Source organism: Hipposideros armiger, unplaced genomic scaffold (assembly GCF_001890085.2).
Source record: "Hipposideros armiger isolate ML-2016 unplaced genomic scaffold, ASM189008v1 scaffold_508, whole genome shotgun sequence".
Taxonomy (NCBI): domain Eukaryota; kingdom Metazoa; phylum Chordata; class Mammalia; order Chiroptera; family Hipposideridae; genus Hipposideros; species Hipposideros armiger.
The window spans coordinates 602,328-618,232 of NW_017731858.1; the positions used below are offsets into that span (position 1 = coordinate 602,328).

The 15,905-nt window shown below is 41.5% G+C and overlaps 1 protein-coding gene across 5 annotated transcripts in view; it reads left to right on the forward strand.

Annotated features, from left to right (window-relative positions):
- LONRF3 (LON peptidase N-terminal domain and ring finger 3) overlaps window positions 1-15,475 on the forward strand; it is a 44,880-nt gene extending 29,405 nt beyond the window's left edge. For 4 of the 5 annotated variants that reach the window (XM_019667844.1, XM_019667843.1, XM_019667842.1 and 1 more), the window contains 4 exons: window positions 4,333-4,491; window positions 5,179-5,341; window positions 6,345-6,494; window positions 10,108-15,475. In XM_019667844.1, coding sequence (XP_019523389.1) covers window positions 4,333-4,491; window positions 5,179-5,341; window positions 6,345-6,494; window positions 10,108-10,263 — 628 coding nt within the window. In that variant the 3' untranslated portion in view covers window positions 10,264-15,475. The remainder of the gene's footprint in view (window positions 1-4,332; window positions 4,492-5,178; window positions 5,342-6,344; window positions 6,495-10,107) is intronic. The other variant, XR_002126813.1, reaches the window with a different exon arrangement.
- Window positions 15,476-15,905: the final 430 nt, after the last annotated feature.

Consider the following 15,905-nt stretch of genomic DNA (forward strand, 5'->3'; position numbering starts at 1 on the left):
CTTCAGGAAAATCTAGATTGCAACATCACCCCCTAGGGCAGGATTTCTCAAACTCAACACTATCGATATCTGGGGCAGGATCACTTTCTGCTGTGGAGGAGAGGGGCTGCCCTGTGCATCATAGAATGTTTATCAGTGTCACTGAATTCTATCCACTAAATGCCAGTAGCACCTCCTCACCAGCTGTGACAACCAGAAATGTATCCAGATATTTCCAAATGTCCCCTGAGGTGCAAAATTGCCCCATTGAGAACCATTGGTCTAGAGAGAAAATGATTGCATAAGCAACTAAATAGATGAATATACATTTATACTGTTTTATATATTACATGTAAAATTTTATTTTCTTTATGGAGTAAATATAATTGGTCTATAGCTTTCTTTAAAGTTTACATTCTTCTCCCTGTTAGAATAATCCTGCTGATTCCTAAATATATATATTTTAAATAATTGTTTTATTCCTCAATTACAGTTGACATACAGTATTATATTAGTTTCAGGTGTACAACATAGTGATTAGACATTTATATAACTTACAAAGTGATCACCTGTTAAGTCTAGTACCGATCCGACACCATACATAGGTATTACAATATTATTGACTATATTCCTTATGCTGTACCTTACATTCCCATGACTATTTTGTGACTATCAATTTGTACTTCTTAATCCCTTCTTTTTTTCACCCACCCCCCACCCCCTCCCAGCTGGTAACTATCAAAATGTTCTCTGTGTCTATGAGCCTGCTTCTGTTTTGCTTATTTTGTTCTTTAGGTTCCACATATAAGTAAAATCATATGGCATTTATCTTTCCCTGTCTGACGTACTCCACTCATCACAGTACCCTCTAGGTCCATCCATGTTGTTGCAGATGGCAAGATTTCATTCTTTTTTATGGCTGAGTAATATTCGATTTTATGTATATACCACCTCTTCTTTGTCTATTCACCCATTGATGGAAACCCCGGTTGCCTCCATTTCTTGGCTATTGTAAATAATGCTGCAATGGACATATGGACACACATGACCCTTTGAAGTATTGCTTTGAGTTTCCTCGGATAAATACCCAAAATGAGATTACTGGGTCCTGCTTTGTCTCTTGTTATAGACTTTGTTTTAAAGTCTATTGTGTCTAGAGTAAGGATTGCTACCTCAGTTTTTTCTTTTTTTCATTTCCATTTTCACAAAATATTTTTTTTCCATCCACTTACTTTCAGTCTGTGTGTGTCTCTCAATCTGAAGTGAGTCTTTTGTGGGCAGCATATGTAAGGGTTTTGTTTTCTTATCCATTCAGCCCCCATATCTTTTGATTGGAGCATCTAATCCACTTACATTTAAATTAATTATTGATAGATATGTAGTCATTTCCATTTTATTTTTCACATTTTTATATATTTTTTTCTTTTTCTTCTTAAAGAAGTCCCTCTAACATTTTGTATAATACTGGTTTGGTGTTGGTGAACTCCTTTAGCTTTTTCTTGTCTGGGGAGCTCTTTACCTGTCCTTCGATTCTAAATGATAGCTTTGCTGGGTAGTGGAATCTTGGTTCTAAGTCCTTTCATTTCTTCACTTTGAATATTTTGTGCCAACCTCTTCTGGCCTGCAAAGTTTCTGTTGAGAAATCAACTGACAGTCTTATGGGTGCTCCCTTGCTGCTTTTAAGATTCTCTTTTTGTCTTCAACCTTGGGTTCATCTTGTTTGGGACTCTCTGTGTTTTCTGGGCTTGTATATCTATATCCTTCATCAGGTTAAGGAAGATTTCTGTCATTCTCTCATTCCCTGTCATTAAAAGAGAGGGATTTTCAGCTCTCTCTTTTCTCCTTCTGGTACCCCAATGATAAGAATGTTGGTACACTTGATGTTGTCCCAGGGGCCCTTTAAACTGTCCTGAATTTTTGGATTCATTTTCCTTTTTGCTGTTCTGATTGGGTGTTTTCTCTTACCTTATCTTCTAAACTGCTGATTTGAAATTAGATGAAACAGAGGTTTCATCTAATCTACTGTTGAGTCCCTTTAATGTATTCTTCATTTCAATTATTGTATTCTTCATTTCTGACTGGTTCTTTTTTATGTTTTCTATCTCCATTTTTATGTTTCCTATCTCTTTGTTGAAGTTCTCTGTGAGATCATTGAGCATCCTTATAACCAGTGTTTTGATCTCTGGGTCTGGTAGATTGCTTGTCTCTATTTTGCTTAGTTATTTTTATGGAGCTTTGTTCTGTTCTTTCATTTGGGACGTGTTTCTTTGTTTCTCCATTTTGACTGCCTCTCTGAGTTTTTTTTTCTCTGTATTAAGTAGAGCTGCTATGTCTCCCAGTCTTAGCAGAGTGGCTTTATGTAGTAGATGTTCTTTGGGGCCCAGTGGTGCAGTCTTCCTGGTCACCTGAGCCAGGTGCTCCAGATGTGTCTCTTGTGTGGGTTGTGTGTGCTGTCCAGTTGTAGTTGAGCCTTGGTTGCTGTTTGCACATCAATGGGAGGGATTGACCCTCATCTGGTTGGTTGTGAGGACTGGCCGTGACTACAGGGGAGGAGCTATTGTGCATGAGCTGACCCTATGGAGCAGGATTTGCTTCAGTGGGGCTCTGATGCCTGCTCTGTCTGCTCCTTGGGTGTGTTGCCCATAGAGGCAGCTATGTGGGGCTCCAGCTCAGTCCAAATCTAGACACCACTGGGTGTGCCAGCCCTGGAGCTTCCTGTGAGGGGCCCTGCTGCAGGCCAAGTTCAGTCACAACCTGTGTTATACCCAGGGCCACCTGGCATAAGCCACAAAGCAATCCACAGATGGCGGCCACTCACACTGGGCTTTGAGGTGCCTTGGAGAGGTCAAGCCATGAACTGATGAACTGAGGCTGGCTGCCACTAGTGCTGGGCTTGGAGCTACTCAGCATTAGGTACAGGGCACGCTGAGGTCAGATGCTGCTTGTTTGGGTTTTGTGAACCTTTGAGAGATTTTAGGAAAGTCCGCAGCATGAGCCAAGTCAGACCATTTATACGGAAAAACCACTGGAAGCATCTTGGGTAGGTCCACAAGTTGGGTGGGGCTGGGTGTCAGGGAATCACTAGGGTGACACAAAGAGTGTTAGCCAGGTTGATGGAGACTCATATATGGCAGCCACCTGCATCTGCAGGTGGGAAGGGGGAGGGCTCACCAAAAATAATGGATTCTGCTAGCACTTTTGTCTGGGAGAGAGCTGCCCTCCCCCAGCCCTCATTCTTAAGCTAGACAATTCAGTTGTGCCCCATATGTCATTGGTGCCTTTTGAGCTGGTGCCGCAGTGCTGAAGCTCAGAGTGAGTGAGTTCATCAGCAAGTAAGTCCATGCATGGGCCCTTTAAGAGGAGTGCCTGGGACTCCAGCCACTCTCCATCTCACTCAGCCACACTCTCTGCTGGTTTTCACAGCCAGAAGTTGTGGGGACTTCCCTTCCCAGCACTGGAAATCTGGGCTGAGAATCCTGGTGTGGGGCTGGGACCCCTTGCTTCTCAGGGGGGGACCTCCACATCCAAGATATCCCTCCACATTTTTAACTGCCACACATGGGTTTGGGACTAGGCCATTCAGTGTCTCCACCTCTCCTACCAGGGTCAAGGTGGCTTTTTCTGTATGTCCTTAGCTGTAGGGCTTCGGTTCAGCTAGACTTTAGGTGATTCACAATGATGGTTGTTCTGTAATTTAGTTGTAATTTTGATGTGGTTGTGCAAGGATGCAAACACAGCGTTTACTTACTGTGTCCTGACTGGAAATCTTATGCATTTCAGTATTTTTAAAAAAGATTTTACTGGGGAATTGGGGAAGGGGAACAACCAAGTTGTTGTCCTTCAATCTTAGTTGTGGAGGGCACACCCCACCATCCCATGCGGGAGGCGAACCAGAAACCTTGTTGCTAAAAGTGCATGCTCTAACCACTGAGCCTTCCAGCCGCCCGTCGCCAGCTCAGGGAATCTCAGCTCAAGGTTCCATGTTCAATCTTAGTTGCGGGTGGGCATAGCCCACCATCCCATGTGGGAGTCGAATCAGCAACCTTGTTGTTAGGAGTACGTGCTCTCACCAGCTGAGGGCATCCTGCCACCTGTTGGCAGCTCAGCAGCAGCTCAGCTAGGATGCAGCTCACTGGCCCATATGGGAATTGAGGTGACCCTGTTGCTCAGAGCTCACACTCTTAACCAACTAACTGAGCCAGTCGGCCATCCGCATTTCAGTATTTTTTATCAGCCATCAAAAGTTGATGTCTCCTTGCCTTCCTGCGGGGGAACCACCTGGTAACATTTGACCAATCTTTCTGTGTTGTGCTCCATTGCATTGAGATCCATGTCATTTGCTCTTCCTGACAGCTTAAATAAGAATGTGCCTATTTTCGTGTGTACTATGGCCTATCCCACCGTTCCTTGTCCCCTGCATATATTTGAGCCTTGTTACCGTCTGATGATTCGTAGATGCATTGAGACAGGCACAAGACAGTTTGGCATGTGCCTTGGAGATCCCGTCAAAGGGTAAGTAAGGAACTATGTGAGTCAAGGGAAGCTGGGTGGAGAGGGTTTTTGTTTTACTTTGGGGCTCTCTCTGAAGATGAAGAGGCACAGCTCATGAGACTTAGCCAGCTCACGACATTGAGCATTTGTAAGAATCAGGGTCCCTCTGGTCCCTAGTTTATTATGTGAGAGGTAGCCTATAGAAAGAAACCCCAGGATTAACCTTTTGCTAAATGGGTGGTATATACTGTAAAACTTGTTTTATAAGTGTGTGGACCCTGGAGTCAAACTGTCTGGGTTCATATTCTGGCTCCAGCACTGGAGCAAGTTTGACTTTGGGCAAGTTACTTAACCTTTCTGTCACTCAGTTTTCTTATCTGTAAAGTGGGTACAATGAGAATGCCTACCTCATTGGGTTTGTTGAGAGAAATGGTGAGTTAACAATGCACACGAAACACTGAGCACAGTACCTAACACATAGTATGTGCTCAATAAATGGTAGCAGTTATACTAATACATTAAGTTGTGTTTTTTTTCCACGTAAGCACTGCCTGTTGTGTAGTGGTAGCTGTAGACCCTGGGGCAAGTAAATAGGCAGAATTCACCTCGAGGCACAGCATGGGGGTTACAGAAATAGCTGGGGACAAGGTCAGGGATAGAACTCATCAAGAATTCCCCCCCTTTTTTTACTCCATTTCCAATAAACAGTTTTGCAGAACATGGCTGCATCCTAGAGATCAGAAACGTTCAATTCTTTGCCGATGGCCGCTCAGTGGTTGACAGCATAGGCAAGAGGCGCTTCAAGGTCCTCCATCAGGGCCAGCGGGATGGTTACAACACAGCCGACATTGAATACATTGAAGACCAAAAGGTGAGGGTGGCCAGTGCCAAGAATCCCAAAGCCAGGCAATCCTTGTGACTTTGCTGATGGAGATACCTGCAAAGGGATTTCTCAGCACGTTTGGAGGCCTTGGGATTTCTCATCAAATTGGTGCAGCAACATTGAATGCTGCCCAACTGCTATCAGATTGCAGAATGGCAATGACAGCTCCCAGTATCCTGGCTCTCCCTGCTTAGTTGCTGAGTTATATTCATGCATAAGAAATGCCAAGCCAGACCAACCCTGGGGCGCCCATTCAGCTAGGAGTTAGGTCTCTGCCCGGGGTATCAAGGGATAGATCTGGAGTGGGTCTACATGTGTGTATTAAATTTATCAATTTATTTAGATTTTAAAACTTTTGAAATAATTGTAAATTCACAATGTGCATTTGTGTTTTTAAATGGGCATCCTGGCTAAAAGCCCTTCCCAATAATCCATTATCCCATGAGGCAGAAAGATAACATGTCCAGTTAATCCTTGGTTTTCTAAACCAATGGACAGAAGAAGAGGTAAATAATCCCATGTTCACTTATATTTACATTCACTACATAGTACACAATTAGTAAGTATTTGATCAATGGGAAAATTGTATTCAACTTGGAAGATAGAGTTATACACTGAGACACAGACACTCATGCCTCTCTTCCCAGTGAGCAATGAGAGAGCAGATGTAAAAAATGAAAAGGAGAGAGGCATAAACCATCATTACCATGCCTTCACTCAGGCCAGTTTGTATCTATGGTTTTTTATATGACTCGTTGTTTCAGCTAATTTACCCAGCTGAATCGTTCTCCTTTCTCCACCCTCACCAGTATTTATGCACTACCCATTATCTGCTTAAGGAGCCTACACATACCACACAAGAACAAGCTGGGTGGATAAGCCTTCCTGTAGGGAGATAGGATGGATGCTCAAAGAGAGTCAGGTGCCAACAGTGGCTCTAGGAGTGATGGAGAAGGTACAGAATGCTTCACTTCCACTTTGATACTTTCAGGTTCAAGGAGAGGATTGTGCGGAGCTCATGGGATTACATAACTGTGTCTATGAGCAAGCGTCATCGTGGTTTCATTCACTCAAATCATCTCTGAAGAATCGGATACTCAATCACTTTGGTCCAATGCCAGAGAAAGATGTGGATCCCCAGGTATATAAAAATGTCTCTTTGCCCCCAGCAAATGAGAGAGGCTGGGGTTTGTGATTAGATGGGTGCATGGTTGCCATCTAGCAAATCAGGTGCAGAGAACAATATGGAGCTAATATGGTATTGTTGGTGCGGGAAGTTGGCATCACGGGTAAGACCAAAAGGATCCCAGGTCAGAATTGGAGGAACTAAAGTACAGCAGTAGGAACTTGGATCCAAGACAGGTTTTGAGAGAGGAGTCAGGTGAGAAAAGGGAACACAGATACCAGGAGAACCTTCAGTGGGAGTCCAGATTCATACCATGGTAATGTGTTAGGGTGACAAGATTTACACAAAGTCCAGGCTAAAGAGAAGGGTATCCTGGGAGCTGAGACCAAAGGCTGCCTCTTTCAGGGAGTTTCATAACCCTCTCCCCCATTGCTGCAAGAGCTAGAAGATAGGGCCAGCTACCTTAAAGGATTCCAACTGCAAGACCACAGAAATATTTCACAGCCGAGTTCCTCTATACTTAGCCCTGCAGTTCTAGACCCTTGTCATTGTCCTAATCAGGGATCAGTGGGTCCTGAGAAAACTGACCCCATAGTTAAACTTACCGTTGGTTGAGTTATACTACAAAGCAGTTCACTGGGTTCTACTGGATCAGTCTATAGCCTGGGGAAACAGGTCCTTTTGAGAGATCAGGCTCCAGGAAAGTGGAGATAGTTAAGTTTCACCAAGCTTTGCTTGCCTGGTATAAATCAGAGAACACACTCTTACCAGGACAAGACTGGAGATATTTTAGTCAAATGTTTCCCCACCATCACTTTTCCCACATTTTGAGTTGGCTCTCCTATATCACCACTCCATAACTTTCTAGATTCTTTAGTTATAGTCATTTGTGACTCTGTCACAATAGTAAAATAGAATATGTATATTCTGACTTCCTTGCCAAAAGATTGCTCTTGCTTACCTTATCTAGCTGTGTGACCTTGGGTAAGTCCCTTCCCCTTTCTCCACTATTCTCCCATCTCTGAAATGAGGCAGGTAGGTAAAAGAGATATTCTATGAAGTCCCCTCTTCCTCTTGCATTCTGAGGCTGTAAAGAACCAGTCTGTTCCCTACTGGGCTGAAATGTCTTGCTTTCTCCAGACCACACAAAGGTGGCTCCTTCCCCCATACAAAGGCATTGTGAATGTTGAAAGGAGAAAGGCCAGTTAGTGCTTCCCAATGACCCAGCTCCTGGCTCTGGGCCATGGTGACTCAGGATTACAGCAGAGCTCTGAGCAAGCTCATGATCAAGCCTAATGTTCTCCTTCACCGTCTGGAAAGCATTCTGCCCCAGTCAGGCAAAAGATAGCAATCAGCAATGATAACAGCATCTTCTATAAGAGAAAACACAGATGCCATAGAGTGATTCATAAGGCTCACTTGAAATTTTGGGTTTCATTTCCTTTCTTATTAATGTTTTTATCATGTTGCTTTGGTAGCATCAGCAAAACAAATAAACAAGCAAGCAAGCAAACAACCCTCCTCTCCCCACCCCAGATTGCATCCAGTTTGATCCAGTCAATGCTGCAGCTCCAATGGTCCCATTAATAAGAGTGTTCTAAGCCTCAGGAGGAGGTGTCTTAGAAACAGCCACAAAGATTAACATCAGCTTAAATGTCTTTGTTAATGATTCTGGGAAAGAAAGTTTAGAATATGTCAATCTAATATTTAGAACTGCCAATAAGAGGGAGAGCATGTTACAGACTGCAGCGAGGGACAAAAATGAATACAAAGGAACCTAGAGACATAGAGAAGCAAAGAGAGCAATGAGGTTTGGGGGAGAATCAGGTGAACCAATTTGGAGGCAAATAATCCCACATGTCAGAGGTCTGACCAGGATGTGGTTCTCTATAGTTCTAAAACCAACCTTTGGAAAATTGTGGGCAGAAAACTCATTTGGGGCTTAGGAGGAAATAAGTCATCAATATCTAAAATGTGTGCCTGGGCAGCTGCTGTCAAACAGAATTTTGGTGAAGTGTTTGTGTGGGAGGGGAAAGCTCTTTATTAAAAGGAAACCTGTCCATATCATTGCAATGGTACGATTTCATTCTTTATAGCTGAGTAATACTCCATTGTGTAAATGTACCACAGTTTCTTAATCCAGTTGTCTACCGATGGGCATTTCGATTGTTTCCAAGTCTTGGCTATTGTAAACAGCGCTGCAGTAAACATAGGGGCGCATATATTTTTTCAAATTAGCGTCTTGGGTTTCTCTGGATAGATACCCAAGAGTGGAATTGCTGGGTCATACGGTAGTTCCATTTTCAGTTTTTTGAGGAACCTCCATACTGATTTCCATAATGGCTGCACCAATCTGCAGTCCCACCAACAGTGCAGCAGGGTTCCCTTTTCTCCACAGCCTCGCCAGCACTTGTTGTTTGTTGATTTGTTGATGATAGCCATTCTGACTGGAGTGAACTGGTATCTCATTGTGGTTTTTATTTGCATTTCCCTGATGATTAGTGAGGTTGAGCATTTTTTCATATGCTTGTTGGCCATCTGCATGTCCTCTTTAGAGAAATGTCTCTTCATATCCTCTGCCCAATAGATATGTATGATATGGGGCAGGGGAGGGGGAGTGGGGCAGCAGATTTGGGGAGGGGGTTGTCACTTTGAGGGGTAAAAAGTATAACTATTGCACTGTATTGTACAGCTGAAACTAATTTTAAAAAAATGTTTACTTCACAATAAAAAAAAAGGAAACCTGGGCACAGAATACATTTCTCATGTGAATGTGTTTTTGAATTGGAATTTTTGCCAAGTGGGATTGCTGGGCTTTGGGGTGAGAATCATAGGCTTGGTTTCAGGGGAAGAGCTACCTGTGGCCCTATATAGTGACACGGCATAAGTGGACTATATTGCCTTGAGCCAGAAGCAGGGAAATGGAGTTAAGAGACAAGCAAAGCCTAAGGGGTCATGGGAATTGAAGGCCCGCATGTCGTATGCATCAGTCAAAAGGATCTTAAATAGAATTTTAGAAGTGGAAGAGACTGAGTAGTGGATATTCCCACTCATGAAATCACACTGGATAGGAAGTATAGTGTATCTGTTAGGATGTCAGCAACTATCAAAAATAATTATCTTAATTAAACAAGATAGCAGGCATATATCCTCGAGGCCTAGGGCAGTTCTGTTCCATGAGATCATTCAGAGAGTCAGGTTCCTTCCTCACAAAGTTCTACTCTCGTTTAAATGTTGCCCTTCTCCTCCTGATTAAAGAAGGCTGATTATCACCATGTCCATATTCTAGCTACAGGAAAGGGAGAGAAAGAGGATGGTGGAGGGCACATGCCTTTTTCTCAAGGCATGACCCAAAAGTCACACATACCATTTCCCTTTACACCTCATTAGCCAGAACTTTGTCTCATGGCCTTACCTAGTGGCAAGGGAGGCTGAGAAATGTAGTCTTTTTCTGGGTGGCTATACGCCCAGCTAAGATAAGGGGAAATAGATACAGGGGCAATTAGTAGTCTGCCACCCACAGAAGCAGTTCCATCTGGGATGCTTACCTTGTGGCTTTGGAAACCTACAGACTGATATCACTTCCATGGGAAGAATAGGATGAACCCATTTTGTTTCTCTGTTGCAGATTAACCCAAATGGTCCAGCCTGGTGCTGGTGGACATTAGCAGTTCTTCCATTAGAAAGCCGAGCTCAGCTCCCGTTCCTAGCAATGAAGTCCTTAAAGGATAGACTGAATGGTATTCGGCGTGTCCTGGCCTTTATATCCCGAAACCAAAACTAGTTTGAGTGGATGACTGAAGAGGAAACTTCCACCCTCCCCACTGTCTACAGGAGTCATCGTGTAAATATATCTAGTTGCAATAACAACAGAAGGAAGTGTCAAACAGAGGCATTATTACCCTGCTGTTGATCACAGAGAGAAATGGAGTAGAAACACCAAAAGAATGTGACCTGTTTGAAACTTTCTGTCTCAAGATGCTTCTTGAATGCTGCACGACTACATGCACAGCAGAGGTATTCGAGAGCCCAGAAATTTTTTTTTTATTTTGGCATAAAATATTCTGAAAGTTTAATGTGGTTTTGCTTTAATTTTCTTTCATTGATGAATGACTGTGTGTTTGAAATGTGAAGCAAAGATTCTAATAATGTTACTGCATTATTTCACTTACTTGAGGCCTCATTCCAAATGGTTCAGGTTTTATATGGCATTGTGTAAAATAATGTTCATACTTCTTTCTGTTTTAATAATGTTCATACTTCCTTCTGTTTTAATAATTTATTTTTGCACTACTGTATCCTTTTTTTCTACATGTGTGTTTGTAACTATTCAAGTGTACATTACTGAAGTCAATTGCTTTATTTATTGATGTAGTTTAGCATGTACCTAGAGGGAAGTTACAATACTAGAAATGTGCCATTTTTGCTTTAACCATTTTTTACTACGTCCGATGCCAGTTCTTGAACCATTTTTGTATCAATCCAATTGGATGTCTAAAGGAACTTCAGAATCATGCTAAGATCATCTATCTTCACAGATTCTATTTACTTGTAGTTTCAATTCAACAATATAAAATACTTAAGAGATTTGGCATAGATTATGGAATAAGCCAGGGTAAAGTAAAATAATCCATTTTCTACGTGTTATACAGAGCAAGGCTGAAGGAATTCTTTTTCTGGAACAAATTGATAAATCAGAGGAGTGTCCTTTATTACAATCTATTATAGGCGGTTATTTCAGCAATCTAATTCTAAGTGTTTCTAATTTCTCCCCAGTGCAGTTAGGAATGAGATTTTTGGCAGGATATTTAACCCTTCATAAGAAATGGTTTTCAGTTTGGTACATACAGCGAGGCCGAGCTAGCCTCCTCTTCTCAGGGTTCTGAGGATCGCAGCCTGGCCAGCATCTGAGGAAACACTTGCTGAAGGACTGCTTGTTATGAAAACTATAAAGAAGCCAGTAGAAAAGGTAGAACACTTAAAAAAAACAATCTTTTTGGTTTTTTAATCTTTGTAAGAGAAACAGAAAATTAATCCATGATTAATTTTTATAATCCATGATTATCTAAACACTGCCTGTCCTCTAAGTTGCAAAGGGCCTAAGATTTCAATAGAGGGGAAGAATGATGGACAAGGAGATAAGAGTGAGCCCTGGTTTAGCTTGCTTAGAGTTAGTGTGATTCCTTTAGTGCCAGGCGAACATGAAAAATAGCATGAGTATGGGAGTGTTATAATGACAGAGTAAAAAGATTAGGGCAGGGAAACAGTAAATTGTGCCATTTGCAAATCGCCCCCCACACACACACACACCGCCCCATGATTCTGGACAGCTGCAGTGTGTTATTTACTCGCACCCTGACCACTCTGTTAAGGTGAGAGGTTAACGCCTCAAGTAATCAGTCTGACTTCTTCCATCACCACCTGTGGCCAGAAACAGAAAAGGCAGAATGAGATGATCCAGGCAACGTAAGAGAGATTAAGGTAAGCAGAAACCAAATGATCTTTTCTCCACTTTTGTAATGGACACCATGTTGTCAGCACATTATGTTATCAGGTTTGATGTTTGGAGCCAGACTGGGCCAATGAAGAAGGATAGGTGTGGTTACTGCACAAGCAAACTCTACAAGACTCAGGAAGCAGGAAATTAAAGGCTCCCCCCTCTGACTTAGTGCCCAGCCATGTGGTCATTACACATTCCTAGTACAATAGGTTCCTATTATCTAGTGTAAATGCAACCCAAAGAAGGGTCATAAACATCGCTGCTTGCCAGATGTGTTACTTTTGTGATCAAACTTTTTCTGAGCCCCAGTTTCCTCATCTAGCAAATGGTAGTGATAAATACAGCAGATAGTGTTGTTATGAACAGTAAATAAAATTATATATATATATATATATATATATATATATATATATACAGTGCCTAGCAAATAGGAGACAATAATAGCTGTGATTATATTATTCATAGTGATGGAATATCATTAGGGGCCAACATTGGTATAAAACGCTGACTTTACGCACAATACCCATTTTCAACTACTTTAAACTTGTCTGGGGAATCCACCCCACTGAGTCTCAGGCCATAACTTGATGCTTTACAGGTAATTCCTTTTGGAGTCAAGTCTGTTTGGGAAAGTGAAAAGACTGGAAAACAAATGAGGGTCTGAGATAAGAGAGAATTCTGTGCGATCAATTTTTTTCTGATTTCAATAGGGCTAAAAAGTAGTATTGTTAGCAGGTTTAGAATTTCTGATATAATGGAAGCTTTAAGTTCTAGCTTCCTTAGGATAACCAACTCATCACTTCCTGCTCTCCAAAATGTATTGAAAATCTTCCTCATGCCAGGGTGAGTGAACACATTTTACAATCTATGACATTTGTGCTTAGTTCGTGGTCTTTCTTTATGCTGCCCAAACAAAACTGTATTTTGAACTTACTATATACCAGGTACTGAGCCAGGTGATTTCACATACATGAGCTCTTTAAATCATTTACTCCTCGCATCAACCCTGTGCGATCACTTCTCATCCTCATCTTGTGGATGAGAAAGCTGAGGCTGCAATGCTAAATACTTCGCCTAAGTAACACAGTCAACCACTGAATAGCCAAGCCTGATTTTTAACCCATACTTTGCAGATTTTTAACATTTTAAGTAGTTTGTGTTACACATAATTTCCTTAAATGGGCATGGCAACCAAGTCACAAAAGCACCCCAAAAGCTCATAATGGGAAGTTGGAGGTTATGTAAAAGTAAATTGCCCAACACATATCTACTTAATCTAGATAGAAAGGGAAGTTTGATTTTTTGAAATAAAATTCCACATCATAGAATGCTTCATGTTTATAAATGAGAACCTAACTCCAGCAAATGTAGATCTTGGCAAGGCAGAATTGCACTTTACTCTCAGTAGCCTAGATGCACAAAATGGGTGGTTTTACAGCAAGCTTTTGTTTCAGTAGTGGTGAGAGGCAGGATGCAAAGCTAAGCCTTAGTGTTCTTTGGAATGTACTTGAATGGGGTAATCAGTTAGACGTGAATATTTTCAACGCTTGTAAATTGGTTTTGCAGAAAAGCTTGGGAATGAAGAGTATACAGAGAAAAAACATAAATCCAGAAGGACAAGACTTGGTAAATAGTGCCATTTAGTTGGTTTGTTTTGCTGTCTATCAGGACCCAGGGTGTGTGTGTGTGTGTGTGTGTGTGTGTGTCTGTCTGTCTGTCTCTCTCTCTCTCTCTCTCTCTCTCTCTCTCTCTCCATATGTGCACACGTATGTATATGTGTGTGTATATATATTAGGTACCAAGCAGATATTATGCCTTTCTACTTTGTACTGTACTACTGCTGCTAGCAAAAAACCAGCAAAATCTAGAAAATGAAAATGATAAAAACGAATTTTCTGTGGACAACTTGGAGAAAAGAGTGCTTGCCCCTGACTTAGGGAGCAAGGAACTGACTATTTCAACAATTTGCCTTTTCTGAAGGCTGACTGCTTCTAGCCTCACAGGGCTAGTTGAGTCACTGTGCATGTGACACTTCCATCTCTGCCTGTGGAGCTGGCCTGGGCTTAGATAATCCCCTGTGACTAGCCCTTGGATCAGTGGAGCTCCTGAGGCAGGCTCACAGCACCCAGAGGTCTCTTACTGTCAATAGATTGCACACTGTTGATGGACTGGAATCCATTGTGTACTGTGTCCCCCCATGCCAACTCCATTTCCAAGATGGAGTTTTATTCAGGGACTCATTCCTTGAGTGCCCAATATGTTGACTTTGCATCCCTTTCTGTTTACCAAGGCAGAATCATAGCAGAGGTGTGTAATAAAGTTGCAAATAGAAGGCAGCCCAAATAATGGAAAAGGACAGATTTTTCAGCCCTTTCTCGGGCTTGTTGATTGAGGTTTTGATGTATGATCAAAGACAGTTCTGAAAAGCAGCCGGTTGCATGGGCTGTAGTTTGTGGCCCTTCCTGAGTGCAAAGAGAAAGAAAGAAAAGGAGCCATGTAAAATGTACACATTCAATTCTTTTTAGAATGACAGCTCCCTCCGTTCAGCTGTTTAATAATCTGGGTTAAGCACATCTAGAGGTGAAATGAAGATATTTTCACTTACAAGTGGGTATTTTCAAACGCGCTAAGTTAACCTTGAGAGAGAAGTGCCTGTGATCTCTGTTCTTGATGACATTTTAAAGTTTTTGCTTCATGACTCTGTAGTCATTTGAAAATACGTCACAGCAAATTAAAGGGAGTTTACAAAGCAACACTGTAGCTTATGCACCATTTTAAAAGTTGCTTAAGATTTAGCTATTGCCAAAGCCAACAACAATAAATAACAAAATAAAAGGAGAACAGATAGGTCAATGTGGCATCACAGGCTTATCTTAGATAAACGAGTGCCATCATTTTATGTAGTTATCAGTAATTCTAGGAGTAAAATATCAAGCAAGCCATTGAAACAGCTGCAAATGTGTCTGTGTTTGTTATTCCATTTGTTTGTTGAGCAGCCATTTTACTCTCACTGTAATGAACTGAAAGGGGAATTAAGATACTGCTCCCCCACCCCGTATTGATATTCAACTACCTCTATATGCTCGATTTCTCTTTAAGATTTTCTTTCCTCCAAATCTGTACAAAAAAGTTTCAGCTCATCTATGTTGTAATAACAATGTGACATAGTCTCTGTGAAAGCTGTTTGTTCATTTAAAAATGTTCCCTATTGTCTCACTTTGTATATAACACACCTCTACCTATACCTTAGGGCAAGAATTACCCAAATACCTTCATCTTGTTGGAAGCCGAATAGAAAGGAAAGCTATTGGAACATTTAACTTGCTCTTGTTCCTGTTAGTTATAATACATTTGACCAGAAGATCTTTCAAGGAACTAGACCTGTACTCAGAGAGCAAGCTCTTACTTAGTATGTGACAATGAAGCAGATGTGAACTGATTAATGTGACTGATGTGTTCTGAAACCCTGGCCATAAATTAATTGTTAAAAAATACACCAGGAAAGCTTGTTATTTAAAGAATTATGTTGAATTGTTTTGCCAATAATCTACCCCTAGTTTATTTGTAAATCCATTCATATACTGGGTTTTCCTAAAGCAGAGCACACAACTGCCTCTGTTTTCTTTGGCATTATAAAATGTTCATGAAAGCAAATCACACATTTTTATTTCAATCAAACCATTTCCCAACAATAGGCTAAATCTAAGGCCCTTAGGGTAAACCTTTTAACAGGAAAATTGGTAAAACTGACTGAGACAGTGAGCTAACTCCAGCAAGAAAGCTTCAGCAACATCTTGGCTTCTTACGGGACCGATTTTTGTCTTGTGCAACTGATGATGTTATACAAGGTCTATCTTACCACTGAAGAAAAAAAGACATGGGAGTGGGAGAATTAAAACATGAAATGATAGAAAACTCCAGTTGGG